At 43.8% G+C, this 18,459-nt stretch overlaps 1 protein-coding gene across 1 annotated transcript in view; it reads right to left on the bottom strand.

Annotated features, from left to right (window-relative positions):
* Positions 1 to 257: 257 nt before the first annotated feature.
* Positions 258 to 18,459, bottom strand: part of FBN2 (fibrillin 2) — a 206,384-nt gene continuing 188,182 nt past the window's right edge. The window contains exons 58-65 of the mRNA XM_084778399.1: positions 18,255 to 18,380; positions 16,345 to 16,467; positions 14,281 to 14,397; positions 13,311 to 13,439; positions 11,612 to 11,731; positions 6,065 to 6,296; positions 4,481 to 4,655; positions 258 to 2,220 (exon numbers count right to left, since the gene is read on the bottom strand). Of these exons, the coding sequence (XP_084634525.1) occupies positions 1,846 to 2,220; positions 4,481 to 4,655; positions 6,065 to 6,296; positions 11,612 to 11,731; positions 13,311 to 13,439; positions 14,281 to 14,397; positions 16,345 to 16,467; positions 18,255 to 18,380 (1,397 nt within the window). The 3' untranslated portion in view covers positions 258 to 1,845. The remainder of the gene's footprint in view (positions 2,221 to 4,480; positions 4,656 to 6,064; positions 6,297 to 11,611; positions 11,732 to 13,310; positions 13,440 to 14,280; positions 14,398 to 16,344; positions 16,468 to 18,254; positions 18,381 to 18,459) is intronic.

Genomic DNA, 18,459 nt, shown 5'->3' with positions numbered 1-18,459 from the left:
TTTTGAAGTCACTGGAAAACTGGATCCCAGGAAGTTTATAACTGCAGAACAAGCACACTCCCTTAATTATATTTTCTAGTGAATGTGACCTGAAAGCACAGATTCCCGCTTGTTGCCATAGGTTACACAGCATTCTTTTGTTTTCCTGTGGATGTGCCTTGCTCCTCATCTAGTCCTTTAATAAGTATCCCCACAAGCAAAGTCCCCTGTGCCCTCCACAAACGTACCAGCTGTAGTAGTCTCAGAACACTCAGCCATAAAACTACCCCAAAATAAGCTTTATTGCAAGAAAAGTGTCATAGTTGATACATGGACCTATAAAAACAAAACACAAACAAAGCCCATAAGTTTTTCCTCACAAACACTTGATTACAAATTTACAGTTTCTCTTTTTGTTTTTAGTTATTTAAAAACAAACAAAACAAAACAAAACAAAACAAAAAAAGCCCCAAACAGTGGATACAACTGGTTACTACTCTTTGGTCAGTCAACACAGGTGTGAGAGGAATGATTGGCAGTCTGTGTGTGCTTTGGCCATTTCACACATGAGGTTTTGCCACTGTTCCAGGGGTGGTTTCTCCGGAGAGAACAACGTAGGGATGCGCTCTTATTGGTACCTCTTGGTGTAGCATCTTTTCAAATGGCTAAAGCAAACTAAACATCAATTCATTTTACAAACGTATTTCATACACAATAAGCTATGATAAAATGAGGCATATGGTGTATAACTACAGTATTAATGAAAATTCTAAAAAAAAAAAACAAACCATGGGTTAAAAAAAAAAACAAACAAACAACATCAACGTATATTCCTTGGCTGCATGGCATGATTGTTTGCACATATGGCAATCCTGAAATAGCTTGAACATAATAAATGCACCATTAATCTATGACAGCACCAAACGCGAGAGAACTCCAGGTGTTCCTGTTCAGAGGAACAGCGGTTCTTCAGCTGCCTAGGGGACCACAAGTGCGCACGCAGCGTGCCCCGGTGAGAATGAGGTGTTGTGGGTAGCACGTGTGGCTCCTTGAGGTTATGGGAAAGGAATACAGTACAGTTTGGCCTGCAATGCTAACGGTCTCACGAGCAGTCAAGGTATTTTGCTACAGTGGTTGAGTTTCCTGTTTTCCTGGTGAGTCTGGTGGTGTGAAATATTGTCACGTGATCCGCTCTGGCTTTGAGCTCCTTTAGACAGGATCGTACGACGTTCACGTCTTTTAAACTATTGATTACACTGCCCACTCAGCTCCAAAAGACTTTGAAATAGTCAGGTGCGTACCAGTTGGAGTGCTGGCAGAAAAACCAAAGGAAACATCTCTTGAGTGTACTGGATTTTTTTTTTAAAAGCACCTCTAAAAGAAATAGCTCAAATTTATAAATCTAAAGAAAAACAAGCGAGTTTCCCTTTTCGTTTACATAGTTTGTTCATTTCTCCATATATTACTGCATTAAAATAAATAAACATCTATACTTTTTTTTTAATTAGCAACTATAGCAAAATACCCAAAGTGTTACAGACTGCTAACAGGAAGAAAGCTCACATCATCTTTGTGCATTTAGTGCCATATGCTGATCTCTTGAACATTTAGTTTTTTTCTTAATATATTTTAAAATGAAGTTATATAAAAATACAGTAACTATGTTTGCCTTTGCACTCAAAAAATCTTTGGCCATACCAGAGTCTAAATTATCCCTCCCCGTGAGGGTCAACGTTCCAAAGTCTGAATCAGAGCGGAAAGAAGTCATTCTTTTTCTTTCTCTCTCTCTCTTTCTTTAAAATTAGTCAGTGACATTCCAAACACTTCTGAAGGCTGGCTGTGCTGGGGACCCAAGTCTGCAGAGGGCTAATACAGCTGGATCTGCAGCCTCATTCTGAGAGCCTCTCCTAGCACCCCCAGGAGGTAGTCATCCTCACTGTATCCCTCCAGTTTCCTAAGCTCCTTCTTCCCATACAGAGGGATGCTGGTGATTTCCAGTGTGTATGTGCCGGGGGCGAGCTTCTTCTTGGCTGTGTGCAGGTAGCTGAGCCCATGCCTTTGGTGGATTCGGAAGACGCCTTCGTCGTTCCCTTGGGAGATGACGTAACGGATGTGGTTGTTGAGGGGCTCGATGGCGGGTACCAGTTCTAGGATGTGCTCCTTGGAGCCAAGGCCTGAGAGGTTGAACTTCATGTTGACTGGGCTGTCCATGGCAACGCTTTCCAGGCTGATTTGCTCCACCTGGGGAAAGAGCGGAAACGCACTTGAGATGAGGGTCTGCAAGGCACACCGATAACACCACCTGTGGCCGATGGGATATAGTCACGGTGGCAGGCTAAGGCTGTTCTCTGTCTGGCCATTGGCTGCCTGCAGAGAAGGCCATTGAAAAGTCCTGTGAGGGCAGGAAAGGCTTCATCCAATCAAGGATGCCCTGTAAATCATCTTGGCTCTCACTCAACCTCAACAGGATTATTAAAGACACAGGACTTAAGCCACAGAGAATAGTCACATATTGAGTTCTTTGGATGAGTTTATACGATATTATGCTTGTTAGTGATTTTTAAAGTGTGACACAATCGTTTTTCTTTGGTGTCATGGCCGCTGGTAGTTTGTCCATGTTTCAGTGGCCATGTGTGAATATGGGATACTAATTGTGTGTGTGTGTGTGTGTGTGTGTGTGTGTGTGTGTGTGTGTGTGTGTGCGTGCATGTGCACACACATGTGTGCGCTCTCTTCAGGGAGTTGGAGGGGAGAAATGGGGTTCAACATGATCATAATACATTTTGTACATGTTGAAAATCTCAAATAAACATTTGAATGGAAAAGGAAGTATAAGAAATGAGTCTAATTTGATCTTTTCTGGAGTCAAATTGAGGAGCCTTTTTGTGATTTAGCAGCAGGCCCTGTACCCAGGAAAGTCTTCTTACTCAATGCTGGGCAATGAATTTACCAGGAGTCTCAGTTCACACAGAGTCACCTGCAGAGTGAGCCAGGGGTTGGTAAAAAAGAAAGAAACAAACAAACAACAAAACCCAGAGCCTATACAATGTGATCCCAATTTGTCAGCTGGGGTGCGATGTAAGAATGCTGCTTTACTTGGGCAGGCCAAGAGCCCCATAGTACTTTGATGTGGGTATGTGCTTAAGTGAGGTTGTGGTTGCAGAAGCTTAGGGGAACCCATCATTATTTAGACAGAATTATGTCCCACATACCACAGCAGGAAGGCTTTCTGTCCTGATGAGCGACTTGTCATGATGAAACATGGGTTGGGTACTTCAGTCTACTTAAACATTAATGTAGCATTGACTTGTTACTTTAAAATAGTATCAGATTTTGGGGCTAAATTCCTATGGCCCTAGAGATAAGGAAAGGCTCTGATGTTCAGAATACGGAGGCAAACTGTCAATTTACACAGCCAGCTTCATAAATATATATAGTAAACATTGTATGTGTGTGTGTGTGTGTATGTATGTGTGTGTGTATTTATTGGTGGGGGGGAAATTCTCAGTAACATTAATTTAAAAAAGAGACAACTGGTGACATCATACTGTCTCTGACCTCAGGGAAAATGGCCAACATCCCTAAATGTGCAGTATCCATCACTGATAGGCACTGAGCATGTGTGACAACTACATCAGAGGTCTCTGGCCTCCCTCAGAGGAAATCACCGACATCCCTGTACGTGGGTTGTTAATGAGTGACAGGCACTGAGTATGTGTGATGGACACGTGAGGTGCTGCTGCAGGCACTTCACATGCTCACACTCAGTCAGCCCTCTTGGGGATTGAGGGTTCCCATCCTTATTTGACAGGTGAAGGAGCTGAGGGAGGGTTAGGTGCACACATCCTAAGAGACACAGATGATCAGTGGGTAGGAACAGATCCAAAACCAGGAAGCCTGCCTGTGGTCCAACCTTGTAACTATGCTGCTAAAATGCCATTGGGAGAGAAAAAAAAAATACCACGAGGCAGAAAAGTGAGATCTCTGTTACAAAAGGCAAGTTAATCGAAATCAACCATTTTATGATGGGTGAGACTTACAAACAAGACCCAGAACATGAGAGCCGCCGGCTATGTGACCCACTGAAAGACTAAAATCGACAGTGTGCTTTATGTCTGGAGCAGAACTGGGAAAATTCAAAATCATTTCATTTTTAAGTTATTTCCAAGTAATTATTTCTCCAGTGGGCACCTTCTACTTTTTGGTACAATTAAAAACTAAAACAAAGGAAGATGATTGAAACTGAATCTTAGTCTGCCCCAGGGCTCTGTGTCTTAGACATCATTCCAACTGATTTTACTTTGCTAATCTTGACCACACTGGACCTGCCAATCTGTCCATTAAATAGCCACACAGACTTAATGGTTCTGAAGCTGAGAGCATTTAACCACGTGCAGGACCCGATGTGTGAATAATATCTCTCTCTCTCTCTCTCTCTCTCTCTCTCTCTCTCTCTCTCTCCTTTTTAGCAAAGCAGGGTTTCAGCTCTACATCTACTCACAGACGAGGCAGGCTCAGGCTCCCGCACGCTCCTCTTTTGCCTGCCATCCTTCTTGGGGTAGCCATTGATTTTGCACTCATAGCACGCTTCTGGGGACAGGGCGTTTTCCTCATCCTCCTCCGTATCCACTGACAGGTACTGTCCTTTGTTGAAGCCCATTCCAGAGACACAGTGGCTGTTCACGAGAAGCAAGGCATTTTCAGACATTAACATCAGTCCAGGAAGTCTAAAGGTCTTGCACAAACATGGAAGCCAAGGAACAAGCTGTAAACCAGTGGTTCTCAACCCGTGGGTCACGACCCCTTCTCTCAGTGCTCACCCAAGACCATGGGAAAGCACAGATACTTTACATTATGATTTGTACCAGTGGCACAATTACAGTTATGAAGTAGCAATGATAATAGCTGTACGGCTAGGGGGTCACCATGATGACATGATAGTCTGTAACGACCACAAAACCTGGTTCTGTTCTGTACCACACAGAGGTGGTATGAAATTCTCAAACAGCAAAATTCTTCTGGGCAAGAGCCCTGGGCTGCCCCAGTTTTCAATCCTAATCAGATGGTGGCACTTGGAGATAGTTTACTCAAGGAGGTAAAGGCAGCTATGAAAGCCCGAGGGCAAAGAGACACTGCTGCCTCCTGAGCTTGAAGCGTATCTCTTCCCATCACTCAGAGGAAGATCCCTGCCCCAATAACTGGGATTTCTGGATTCCTGTTTTAGTTAGCAAAAAGGGGCAATGTGTTGGCTCAAAAGCGACCCTTGCTAGGTCAGATCTTTTCTGTTACACGGTATGACTGGGTATCGGTACTGGACAGATTGGCCCATGTTCCTTAGTCTCTGCCTTTCAAAGATCACCCTGCTCACATCTAAGTGACCATCTTCTGTGGCCCTGAGGAGAGCCACCTCGGTGGCGTGGCACTGCTTAGTCACACACAAGTAGTCAGATCTGAGACAGTTCAGTTACCCAATGAGGGCCCATCCATGTGGGGAAGGGCTCTTCCCTTTCTAGGCAACAGAAAACCACATGAACAAAGAAAGCGACACTTCCTTGGGGATTGCTGGGCCAGCACCTGTTGAAACCAGCAGAGCAATGTCAGGTGGAGGCTACTTACACTTCTACCTCTCACAGTAACACAAAGCTACATAAGCCTCTTGCCTGGCCTTGAGTCAGAAGGAACCAATTTCAGCCATTATGAGGAGCACTGAGTGACACTTCTTTGATTTTTTTTCTTTCTTTCTTTTCTTTTCTTTTTTTTTGAGACAGGCTTTCTCTGTGTAGTCTTGGCTGTCCTAGACTAACTTTGTAGACTAGGCTGCCCTCGAACTCACAGCGATCAGCCTGCCTTTGCCTCCTGAGTGCAGACATTAAAGGCGTGTGCTATCACGCCCAGCTGAGTGATACTTCTATGGAAGCTCAAGTCTCAGGCTCTCCACAAAGGAAGTGATCCTATACCACACCACCACTTTTACTTGGCCTTTACACGCAGGGGCTCCGTTCCTTTCCTACAGGGGCAGGAAGCAAGGCTGCCCCCGTCACGCACACGCTGCTGCCAGTGGGGACGACGGGCTGGGCTGCCTTACCCTTGTCCCACTCTGAAGTAGCCTGGAGGGCAGCCGCAGAGGTAGCCGCCCTCCGTGTTGGAGCATCCATAGCTGCATGGGTTCTTGGAGGAGGAGCACTCGTTCACATCGTGACAGGCACTGGAGAACTGGTCGAAGGAGAACCCGGAGGGGCAGGCACACTTGTAACTCCCGAGGGTGTTGTAGCAGGAAGCGGTGCCGCAGGCACTGGGGTTGGAGCATTCATTCTCATCTGTTCAAAGGAAGAACGAAGTCTTTACACAGGGAAGGGGCAGGGAAAAGGACGGTGAAGGCCGACTTTTAAAAATATTCTTATGACTGACTTTAATGCAATGAGAAGAGTTCATGTAAAAAACATCAAACCCCTACTCTGATCTAGCCAATGGACAGGATACTCTGCACAGTTATGTGGAGAGCAGGGACCGATTCTGACATGAACTCTGATGCCCCATATTTGATCACCTCCCCTTGGTGAGGAGACCCAGTGGCACTCAAAGAAAGAATAAGCAGGCTGCCAAGATGAGACTTGATAGCCTATGACCATATAGTGGGGGAGGAGGTCCCCCTTGGTCATAGACCTAGGGGAGGGGAATAGGGTAAAAGCTGGAGGGAGGGAGGAATGGGAGGATACAAGTGATGGGATAACAATTGAGTTGTAGGCTGAATAAATTAAATAATAAAAAATATTACCTCAAAAAGTCTTTAAATGCTAAAACAAACAAAAAACAAAACAAGACAAAAAAAAAAAAAAAAAAAAAAAAAAAAAAACAAACCTCCAACCCAGCCCCTGCACTGCTCTTCTCTATTCTACATGTACTATTTTTGAGTATGTGGGCAGGCAATAAGGACAGATATTTGCAGTTTTCCCTAATGAATAATCCTATAATTCTCTTAACAAACAGTTGTTTCAAAGGCCTGTATTTTAGGCAAATCCAGAGAGAGTAGATTGGCAGTCTCCAGGGGCTGGGGGAGGGAAGAAAAGGGGAGAGTGGTTATCAGGTATGGGGGTTCTATTGGGAGACAACATAGACTTTTGGGGTTGTGCTTACACACTCTTAGGAGAACAAACTGAAAAATATTCAGCTGACACTTTAAGAGGGTGAATTTTATGGTGTGTGAACCATGTGGATTTTTTAAAAGCCCATCTCTCCCTTAGCATTTGCGTCCATTGCTTCTTAGCTCTTCCCTCATGTCTCCATGTATGCGGTAGGGGTGGTGGGGTGAGGGAGTCCATGAAAAACTCAGAGCCTTTTATGAAAACGTTGGAAACCCTGCTTGACTCCACTGAACTGTAGAGTGGTTTTAACTGCTCCAGAGCCTGCCGGGTGCAGACTGTGCCATCTGCAAAGGTAGTATCCACTCACCACCCACTGATGCTGGACTTTGAGCTCTCATAGCTACCTTCAGGGCGCAGGTCTGTCCCGTGGAAACAGTGCAGCATGGTGGTGCTCACTTTCAGTCGCTGTTAGCACAGATTCAAGGCCCCAAGGTGCTTGTGACTTTGGGAATCATGACCTTGCTTTTTAACGGTTTGGTTGATAAGATAGCCCTGGATTTGACTCCTTTGAGCTTTATCATAACCCAAATTTCACCCTGGGCATGAACCGCATCTGTCCACGGAATTCCTTCCATTCCTCTGACAGCACATTTACAGTGTCTGGGGATGAAGCGGGGGAAGGGGGGCCCATCTGTGAGTGTGCATGTCTAGGAAACGCCATGATTATGGGGTGTGGGGACCTGCAGCGGCTCAGGGAGATTTCCTAGAGAAGATGGAAGTCTCTTCTCTAGAAGGAAACTGAACTTTGTTAAGTACATGGCATAGGCTACTGAAAGGGCAGACAGTAGGCACATTTTAACTTAATGAGCATAATTTAAGAATTAAGTGAGACAACTAAATGTAGAACTCTTAGTCACTGAATATAAAATATGCTCCTGTTATATAACGCGTGAAATCTTCTGGCCTTTATTTTATGCACAGAAAACACACATGTTCTCAGTAACTTGGTTGGCTACGTGGGACCTGAATGTGCCCAGTGTTTTATTTCTATATTTGAGAGACTTGGAATTCTGCCCCAAAGCTTCACCCACTTTTATAATTAGTTCTCACATTAATATGTAGTATTTCTCTTCTAACATGGAATTTAAATTAGATTAAAACTTAATGGCATGTTTCCACCGTGGCTTTATTCAAGCATTGTGTTAGGTAGAAAAATTACCAAGAGAAGCAATTGATGGAGTAAATTGAATTTAAATATTCCACTTACAAGAGCATTTTTCAAGCAGGATAATGCTTCTGGAAACATTGTGAGTTCTCATGTTTACAAGCTATAAATACACAGCATGGCAGCATTGCATGAATTAAGGATGGCCTTGTATTAAGACACAGCGTGAACTGAAATGCCTTGCTAGGCTATGGTGGGATTTTTTGGGGGGAAATCTTAGAGTATAGAAGAAGCCTAAAGTTATCAGCAGTCAATGGCAAAAATATTGCATACTGAAACATTTTCTTCATATGCAAATGTTCATAAGAGTCACGCATTTTCAGTTTCGAACGGTCACAGTACTTGTCAGAGACTGAGAGTGCTACCTACATCTGGGTATTCTATGCCCTAGAATGTTCGCTCAATTACCTGTGGTAAAGAGCTGGAAACTTACAAAAGTCGGAGTTTGGATGGAAAGATTTTCCAAATCTAACACTTTGAGAGAACTTTTAGTATTCTTGAATTGGTGGTGCCATGAGCATCATTAACTCATGACCTTGTCTACCTCACAGAGTCTAGTTCACTCACTGGCAGTTTCCTTAGAGGAAAGGTTCTCCCCGCCCCTCCCTCCCTCTCCCTCCCTCTCTCCTTCCCCCCTTTCCTCCCACCAATCACAGACTATCTATACCAGTGGGGTCACCAATAACCTCAACTTTGTCCTAGTTCTCTTTCTTACGCTAACTTGTTGCTTTCATTAGCTTCCTGGCTGGAGTAATTTCACTATTTCTGCCATATCTTTGAGCTGAATTTCCAACTGTGTTATGTGCTTTAAAGGCAAGAAAAGTGTTGGTTTAGTAGAGACCGGTGGAATCCTTGGAAGGATCCAGAACCTTTGAAATCTGTCTCTCTTTGTCTACCAAGGGGGTGACTGCTTAGAGATAACCCTTTTAAGAAAGGAAAGCTCCTAACTTACTCTTGTAAGTGGGGAGATCTGCTTATGGTACTTTTGATTCCTTTCCTTGTCTGTTTTTGTTTTTTTGACACAGGGCCTCACTGGCCTTGGATCCCTCCTGCTTTAGTCTGGCAGGCAAAGGCTCCCACACCTCACCACGACTGCTCTGCTCAAGGCTCTGGCCAGAGGCTTCCAGGCCCAGGTCTGGACTCTGGCGGCCTAGGCTAAATCACTTAGCATGAGGAGAGTGGAATTGTTCCTTATTGTTCCAATTCTCACTCAGGCTATCCCAAATACAAATTCCAAAGTTACTAAAGGCCTGACTGTTTTGAATTTGGTTGTTTTCAGGTAATTTTTGGTCATTGTTTTCGAGACAGGGTTTCTCCGTGTAGCCTTGGCTGTACTGGAACTCACTCTGTAGACCAGGCTGGCCTAACTCACAGAGACCTGGCTGCCTCTGCCTCCCTGAGTGCTGGGATTACAGGTGTGTACCACTGCACCCAGCTGTTACAGGTCAAATTTTTAAGAGGTGTGAAAACTTGAATTGATGACTTCTAAGTGTTCTCATTTCTATTTAAATTCTCTTTAAAATCAAGAAATCTGTGTAAGCTAACTACCAGAGAGCCATTCCTTTGCCTTAAGTTCTGCAGAGCAAGCCAAGAATTCTACAGTCCTTACTAAAATTAAAATGATGGTCTGGGGGTGGTTATGAAAATCATAATATGATAAAGTTCTACATCATCTTTAATAGTCAAAACCACCATTGTCTATTTTCTAAAGAGCTTGACAGCACCTGGCCTCAGTATATGAACGAATACCCCAGGGCCTAGGGAATTCTGCAATGTACTTTTTTTTCTGTGAAGAAGAAAAAGAAGTAAATTATATTTACAATTTGATTGGCTGCTTAAATCATTGTTTGGATAATCATTTAAAGCTTCAGCCTTACCTTTCTTTGCTAGCTGCATGTTTAATAAACATTTTTTTTTGGTTAATTTTTTCAGTCAGTGTGTAAGGCAATGGGTTTCATTTGTGACACTTCCTCACATATAACCATTTCCCTGGATCACAGGTTGTCTCTACCTTTCTTCCCACAGTTGTGCATTTCTGGTGGGGCAAAGCATCTGCTGCGGCCTGGCAGGAGGCCATGGTCCAGATAAGAACTTCATGGACCTCATTTCTCTTCCAAAACACTTGGTTCCCTTCTCAGCTCATTGAGCTGTCATTAGGAAATTCTTTTGAGAAGAACATCAAAGATCAAATCAAATCAATTCATTTGGTGGATCATTACACCATATTTGAACGACATGTGTAGGATCTTAAATCACTTCAGGGACAAGGAAGCAGCCTGCTGGTCTCCCGGAGAGCTCTGCTTCCCTCCTGTTTGGCAACACAGGCTTCGGCTCTCAAAGTGTGTTGGGCAATGCAGCTATGAAGTGCACACAAATAAGCCAGGAAATTGGGCATATGCTAAGTCAGCCTACTCAAGAGGAATAATGTTCTCTTTGATCAGTGGTTTCTTAGGAGAATTTCCATGATTATTATCAATTCAAAGACTAGAACGGAATGCCTGTTGGGTTTTGTTTTATAGACTTTTTTTTTTTCCTTTTTTCGTCTGGAGTTGTCAGCAGCATTTGCTGTGACTAGTTGCCTTTCTATGCTAAAACAATGGTTATTAAATGCATGTGACACGTGAACACACAGGAAAACTGTCCTCGGGTGCTTAGAGTTTCTAGCCAAGTACAGTGGTGTGTGACTGAAGTGCCAGCCCTGGGAAGCAGAGGTGGCAGGGTGCAGAGTTCTAGGATAGCCTCAGGCTACACAGCAGGTTATACACAAGCCCGGGTCCTATGAGGCCCTGTCTCAAAAAGGAGAAAACAGGGCCTTTAGGTTTTCAAGAGAGTAATGGGCAAGTACCTTCACAACCTCAATCTATCAAATTCCTGATGAAAAGCAGCAAGGCATGGCAAATGATGACAGTGTTTCTGACAACACCCTCAACCTCACAGCACACCAGGAAGTGAAAACACTACCCCTCTAGATGATGAACCTTTAAATACTTCAGAAACTTACTGATTATGGGTTTTTGTCACGTGCACAAGTACAGAGGCTAGTAGAATAAAACTCTAGCACGCATCGACTTTTTAACGCACATGTACCCTGTCCAGCTTTTTAGGAGTAGGGGGTGGGATAGAACCCGGGACCTTCCACATGCTAGGCAGGTGCTCTTCCACTGAGCTAACTCTAGCCCTCTCACATATCAACCTCAAATGCTGGTTTTTAGGTCCTGGGATGCTGCACTACAACTGTAACTTTTGTTACTTATTCAGTTCCCTCAGACATCGAAGTTGAGAAAAGCAAGTGCTGGGCCCCCCCCCCCCCCCGAGGAGTGCTCACCAACACACTGATTCCACTGGTAATGCTGGACATATCCCTGCGGGCAGCCGCACCTATAGCCTCCCAGGATGTTCTGGCAGCCGTGCTGGCACCTGTGGTTCCCGTCGCATTCATTGACATCTGTAGAGACAACCCGAGTCCAGCCTTTACATCCCCCTGTTAAACGCAATCCAAACACAGCCTTCCAGGGCACACATGAACAGGGCAAGGCATACAGAGAGGCTGGGCTTTTCTTCAGCACGGTTGGTTATTACTCAGTGGTGGTGCGAAGAATGCCTGGACCTTCCACATGTCCACCCGACCAAGGCACATCGGTGCCCTGGGTAACGGCTTAATTTCAGCAGATCAACCATAGTAACCACAAATGTGGTGAATTCTGAGTTGATTAGCTCCATATGGTACTATTTGGTAAATTTGTACCATACGATTTATTTGGTAAATTACACACACACACACACACACACACACACACACACACACACACACACACGCATTAAAAATTCTAGTCACTTCAAAAGTGATTCACATGTAATCCCCATTGTGGGGAAGATACAAACAAACACTATTGAGATATCTATAAAATAAAATAGTTTTGCATGCAAATTTTTTTTATTGTCGGTCAAGACTAATTAGATGCAAATCCTTTTTAGGTATTTGAGTACGTTGTTATTTTTAGGCAAGATGTGGTGCGATACATATGGAATAATTTCTTTGTTAATATATGCATACACTTTTGGAATGACAACCGAGACTTTGAAATCTACCCCAAAAGAGCGAAATAAAATTGGCATGTCTGATATGTGTGTAACAAATTTACATGGATAATTAATAAACGGTATCTTATGTGGATGGTCACGAGCTGGAGTCACACATGGCAAGCAGCTGTGGGTTCAGAATGCTTTCGATCTCTATTGGTTTCAAATACAAAAATTAAAAAAAAATTTAAATAAAAACGTGGCTGAAAAACACACACACAAAAGCCCTATAATTCTTACAAAGAACATACTTACTATTTTGACTGTATCTAGAGTTGAAAACCATATATTTCTAGGAACAACTTTTAAACTCAATAATGTAAATTTTTAAAGGATAACTAACTCAATAATGTAAATGGCAACACAATATAAAAATATAAAGGCAATGTGGCTAGTCTCATAATCTGAGGCAACACTGACATATTTGCCTTCCTGTACCTGAGCACTTGCTCAGTAAACACTGAAGACCCATGTGATTGTTTTCTTACTTTTGTCTCAATCAGCTGTTTTTCTGGATTTCTTTAAAACAGAAAAATACCTATTTCACGCAAAGCACCGTAGGTGCCCATTAGGCATTATTTTTGTGTGTATATATATGTGTGGTGTGCATGCATGTATGTATGCATGCTCTTACGTGTATGGGCAAATGTGTACATGTAGGGAGGTGTCTGCATCTGCGTCTGTGTGTGCTCCTCCATCTGCTCCACTTTGTATGCTGAGGCATGGTCCTCCTGCTAACACCCACAGCTAGCCGTGTCCTCCAGCTTAGCTGTCCAGCTTGCTGTACAGATGGCATTCCCGCCTCCAGGGCATGGGGATTACAGAAGAGGTGACTTGCCTACTTGGCATTTACCTGGGTGCTGGGTTCCGGACTCGGGCTTACACGGCAAATGTTTTGCTTATTGGACCCATTTCTGAAGTCCCAGCATTGCGGATGAACTCACCTTCGCAGTTCAGCCCAGAGGCGTCAAGAGAGAAGCCTCTCTGGCACTCACAGCTGAAGCTTCCAGGAGTGTTCTGACAGATTCCCTTCGCCCCACAGAGTGAAGGCTGAGACGCACATTCGTTGTTGTCTGGCAAAGCGACAAGACGGATGGAAAGAGTCAAGCTCCCTGGTACGCAGTATGTCAACTAAAGCTCACTACGTGAAATAAGCTGATGGATAAAAGCCCGAGTCTTCATTGTGCACAGATAATTTTTGTTAAGAGAAAGTCAAATCAGAATTCATCATCAAGAGTAGCATGAAAAGAGTATTTCTGGTGACTTGTGACTAGAGGCACCAGTTTAGATAGATAATATAGATTGAGACCTGGTGGCACTCAGAGGAAGGATAGCAGGCTACCAAGAAGAGACTTGATACCCTATGAGCATATACAGGGGGAGGAGGTCCCCCTCAGGGACAGTCATAGGGGAGGGGAATAAGGGGAAAATGGGAGGGAGGGAAGAATGGGAGGATACAAGGGATGGGATAACCATTGAGATGTAACAAGAATAAATTAATAAAAAAATTTTAAAAAAGAGAATCTCTTAACCTGTCTGTGCCTTCTATAATCAAACTGAAAAATTCTAGTACTGCCAATAGCCTTTATCATATGTTACCTGAGCATCATAGCTGTACCTGGGATGCGAAGTTGAGGCACAGCTTACAATATGCCTACTCTACAAAGGCGGGCCAGGACATCGTCCTTTGTGTGACATCCCATCTGACCTGAGGATGTGACGCCGAGTCACCCGGCAGTGCCACCCTGGCAGCGTGCCCACAGTGCAAAGGCATGTGCAGGCCTTCTCCCTGAGGATGCTGTTCTTGTCTGGAAACATGCATACTCCCTACAATGTGCTTAGGCCAGACTGAGCCACAGCTGTGCCCCTCCCCGACATGTGTAAAAGACCCCTACTGTGATTTATTTGCCTTACCAATGCAAGCGGTGTGATGCTGAGTGAAACCAGGAGGGCATTTACAGGTGAAGCCCCCCAGGGTGTTGACGCAGAGGAACTGGCAGTTGTGCTGTTTGGTTTGACATTCGTCAAGGTCTGAAATGACAGAGAAGTCCAGGGGAGTCAGCAGGGCTGCCCAGTTAACTCATTCATCCTCATGGATCCACGCGAGCTGTGCAAATTTTCCATGGGAGTATTTGGTTTAAATTTCAGCTGCAGACTGTAGGCTCCCACATGCATGTGAGGAAGGGCTTGAATGCGCACATTAAGCATCTCAAGTATGGAAGGCTATCAGTCGGGACAAGGTGGCTAAAGGGCAATAGGGCAAATCTTTCTTAAAATAAACTGGTGGCTAAAACATAGCAGGACCACCACTTTCAAAGCTAACATGGAAAAGCTCTCCTTCTTGCAAGTAATGTGGTTTGCTACATGGACGGTTACGAATTATTATTAAAGGGGATATTAAATAAAAATAAAGCAGAGTTTGGAAGTGGAGGGAGGTTTACTAGATCCCAATGGAAACACTATCACTAATATGAGAAGAAGCAAAATTGTAGCTTCTGCCGGGCAGTGGTGGCGCATACCTGTAATCCCAGCATGTGGGAGGCAGAGTCAGGAAGATCTCTGTGAGTTCAAAGCCAGCCTGGTCTACAGAGTGAGTTCCAGGACAGACAAGGCTACTTGTAGAACCACTGTCTTGAAACAACAAAAAGCAAACAAGCAAAAAAGCCCCCTATCAAAATTAAAATAAAAACAACTATAAATTTAGAGTATCTTTACTCTCCTAATAGGAAACTCAAAATCTGATTTTAGTCTGAGTGAAACTTAATTTGGTAAAATACATCTAGAGTAAGTACCCTGTACAGTGAAAGGTATGAGTGTCACACATTTTATAAACACTATGTGAAAAGTCAGCTCACACCAGCCATTTTTCTAAACAGTTTCAAGAAAATCCCAGAATGTGCAACTTTTTGTGTACCTAAAAAAGTATGTGTGTATATATATATATATACACACACACAAATTAAACCTTGCTTCACAAAGAATATAGTTAAATCATCCATTCAATCCATTAGTATAATGTCAGGGTTCCTATAAAATCAAATACAGTACAGCACTGAAGCCATTTTAGTGGTCAAATTTAGCATGCTAAGTACTTTTGACACTACACAAAAAAATCAATGCGCACATTGACTTTTCACATTCCTGCAGTAAAGGCAGATGTACGTAAGACAGAGAGGGTCTCTGAGGTAAACATCAACAAACACTCCAACTTATGATGGATCTTTTCAACTCCTGCTCCAGCATTTTATAACTGAAAGGTTACCATGCAAAGGAATGGATGACGGTATTTTTGCACACGTGCCTCGTGGCAATCTGCTCAGATCAGTTCTCCATTGCTTTGTTTCTCCCTCCCTCCTCTGACACCTCTCCAAAGGTGTCCTTCAACTTTCATGCCATCTATTTCTCTTTCTAAATTTTACTTTTAAAGTTTTAAAAGGTAATATTTAAGGCAGCATACAGAGTAGTGGTTTGATTACAATATTTTTATACTCCTTTAAAAAAAAGCCTATTTTGTGTATGTCTGAAAACATGATATTTGCATGTCTGAGGCTGGCTTTATTTGCTTAATGTGATGACATCCACTTCTACCCACTTTCCTTTTATGTAATTTTGAGCTTCTTGATGAAAAAAAAACCCATTTGTTTGTGTGTGTGAGTGTGTGTGTGTGTGTGTGTGTGTGTGCACATGCATGTGTCTGTGGTGCATATATATGCAAGTGTGTGAGTGTGCTCGTTTGTACGCATGTGTGCATGCACACGCATGTGCAGACTTTACTATTATTATTTTAATTTCTAAGGAGCAACATATTGTAACTTAGATTTTTTAAGTCCCTTTTCCTTCTATATTGAGAGCCCCGGTACAGTTTTCTGGGAAGCAACCCTTGAACACAGGGGAAGCAATGCTACCAAGTCTGGTTACTCATGTGCCAACATTACTGAGTAGAGAGATCAGGGCACCGGCTGCTCGGACTCCCCTCACCTTTGCACGTCTTTGCGTCCTCCTGCAGGACGTACCCCCGTGGACAGGAGCACTGGAAGCTGCCCTCGGAGTTCTTGCAGATGAAGTTGCACGGCTTTGGAGACTGCGAACACTCATCGAGGTCTAAGAAGAAGTAAGATGAACACGGGCGGCCTGGTTATAAGAAACAACCAGCCTCTCCCCTCACCCCACACGCTCAGCTCACTTCATCCTTCATCGTGTTTTTCCTCTGCAATTTACAGTGACTCCAGGCAGAGAGAAAGGATGCTTACAAGAGTTTTCTCTCTAAAGTAGCAGACTGGCTTACTTTGAGTAAGATCACGGTACAGATCTTGGCTGGATCTTGTAATGTCTAGACAACTGTCTGGGCTCAAAAACAAAACAAAACAAAACAAAACAAAACCCAAGAAACTCTTCAGATTAACTAGGTTGGATTAGAACCTGGGGGCTGCCTGGCCTCTGCAGCCTTCATCTGCAGACTCTCCCACCTTGAGTCTTCTGGATACTCCCAATTCTTCGTCGTTGAATCTCCAGTGTGGGTTTAGTCTGAGCCGCTGGCTCCCTGTTGCAGCCTCTCAAAGACTCCCTCTGAGCACTCTATTCTCCTGTCAGGCTCTCGACACTCTTCCCTCTTCTTCTTCTTCTTCTTCTTTTTTTTTTTTTGGTCCTAGGGTTGGGTTACATAAGCCCCCGGTGTGGCCTCTCTACTCTTTCTGGTCCATTCACAGCAGCGGTTTTCAGCTTGTGAGTCGCAACCATCGGAAAACACATATATCTGATGGCCTTAGGTACTGAGGCACCACCCCTCTATAAAATGACAGTTATGAAGTAGCTATGAAAATGAATTTATGGTTGGAGGGTCACCACAACATGAGGAACTGTATTTAAAAAGTCACAGCGGTAGGGAGGTTGAGACCCACCGACTGACAATGGTTGTTAAGCCATACTTGGTCCTCACTGGGTTGTGTCACCTCTTTACTGTCGGGCCTGTGAAGGACAGACATCAGGTAATCTCCATTTCCCCTGACAGAGCTCACTGGACGGATGGGTGCCTGCTACAGTCAGGAAGTTCCTGGTCTGCAGTCATTCACAGCCTACACCTGGTCATTCCCGTCTGCTGTCTCTAGCGTGTGAGTCAAGTGCTTATTGCAGAGGTTGGTTCCTCTTGGTTTTTCTTTTTCTTTTTTCTTTCTTTTTGTTTTGTTTTGTTTTGTTTTTTTTGTTTTTTGAGACAGGGTTTCTCTGCGTAGACTTGGCTCTCCTGGACTCACTATGTAGACCAGTCTGGCCTCGAACTCCCTAGTGCTGGGATTAAAGGCATGCGCCACCACACCCAGCTCAATTGGTTCTTCTTAACATTAATGCCGGGCACTTGTTACTCAAATTGGCAATTTAAGAGGCTATCACATAAGCTGCGGAAATGGAGAGAAATTAAGACCTGTTTGAAAGATTAAGAGAAAGCTATTCCGCAGTCTGCTGTTTGTCCCAAAATGGTGTAGGTCAGACAATAAAATTTTAAAGAAGAAAAAGCCCAAAAGATGCCGTAGGAAACGAGAGAGATTTTAGATGATGCTAAGTTGCACTCTGTCTCACACACAAACACACCAGGTCCACAAGACAAGCCCATTTCCCTCACCAAAATAGACATATGTTTGCAAACTTTAAGTTAGAACAGGAAATGCTTAAAAAAATAATAAGATGGAAAATGCTGAAAGTGCATTTTTCAAGTTATATGTCTGCCCAACTGCACAGAAATTGAGATGAACTGGACCCTGCATCCAGAACTCTCCTTTAAGAACAGCATTACTGAGAATTCTGGTGCCTTTCGGTGAATGCAAGCACTCAGCGGACAGCACTTGGCCCAGAGGAAGCAGGAGCTGCTGATCCCTGTATGTACAGCCTCCTCTTACCCACGCAAGCCGTTCCGCTGATGTCCGTCGTGTAGCCAACCTTGCAGAAGCACCGGAAGGAGCCCATGGTGTTGACGCACTGGCCGTTAGTGCAGAGGCTCGGCATCACCTTGCATTCGTCAATATCTGTAGAGCAAGGAAAGAAAGAAAGAAAGAAAGAAAAAAGAACAGAAGCAAATGTGTGTGCAGCGGGGACAACTAGAGA

This window comes from Acomys minous, assembly GCF_964271855.1.
Source record: "Acomys minous genome assembly, chromosome: 4".
Classification (NCBI taxonomy): Eukaryota; Metazoa; Chordata; class Mammalia; order Rodentia; family Muridae; genus Acomys; species Acomys minous.
The sequence above is the reverse complement of the archived record's forward strand: the minus strand, read 5'-3'. Positions and strand labels throughout refer to the sequence as shown.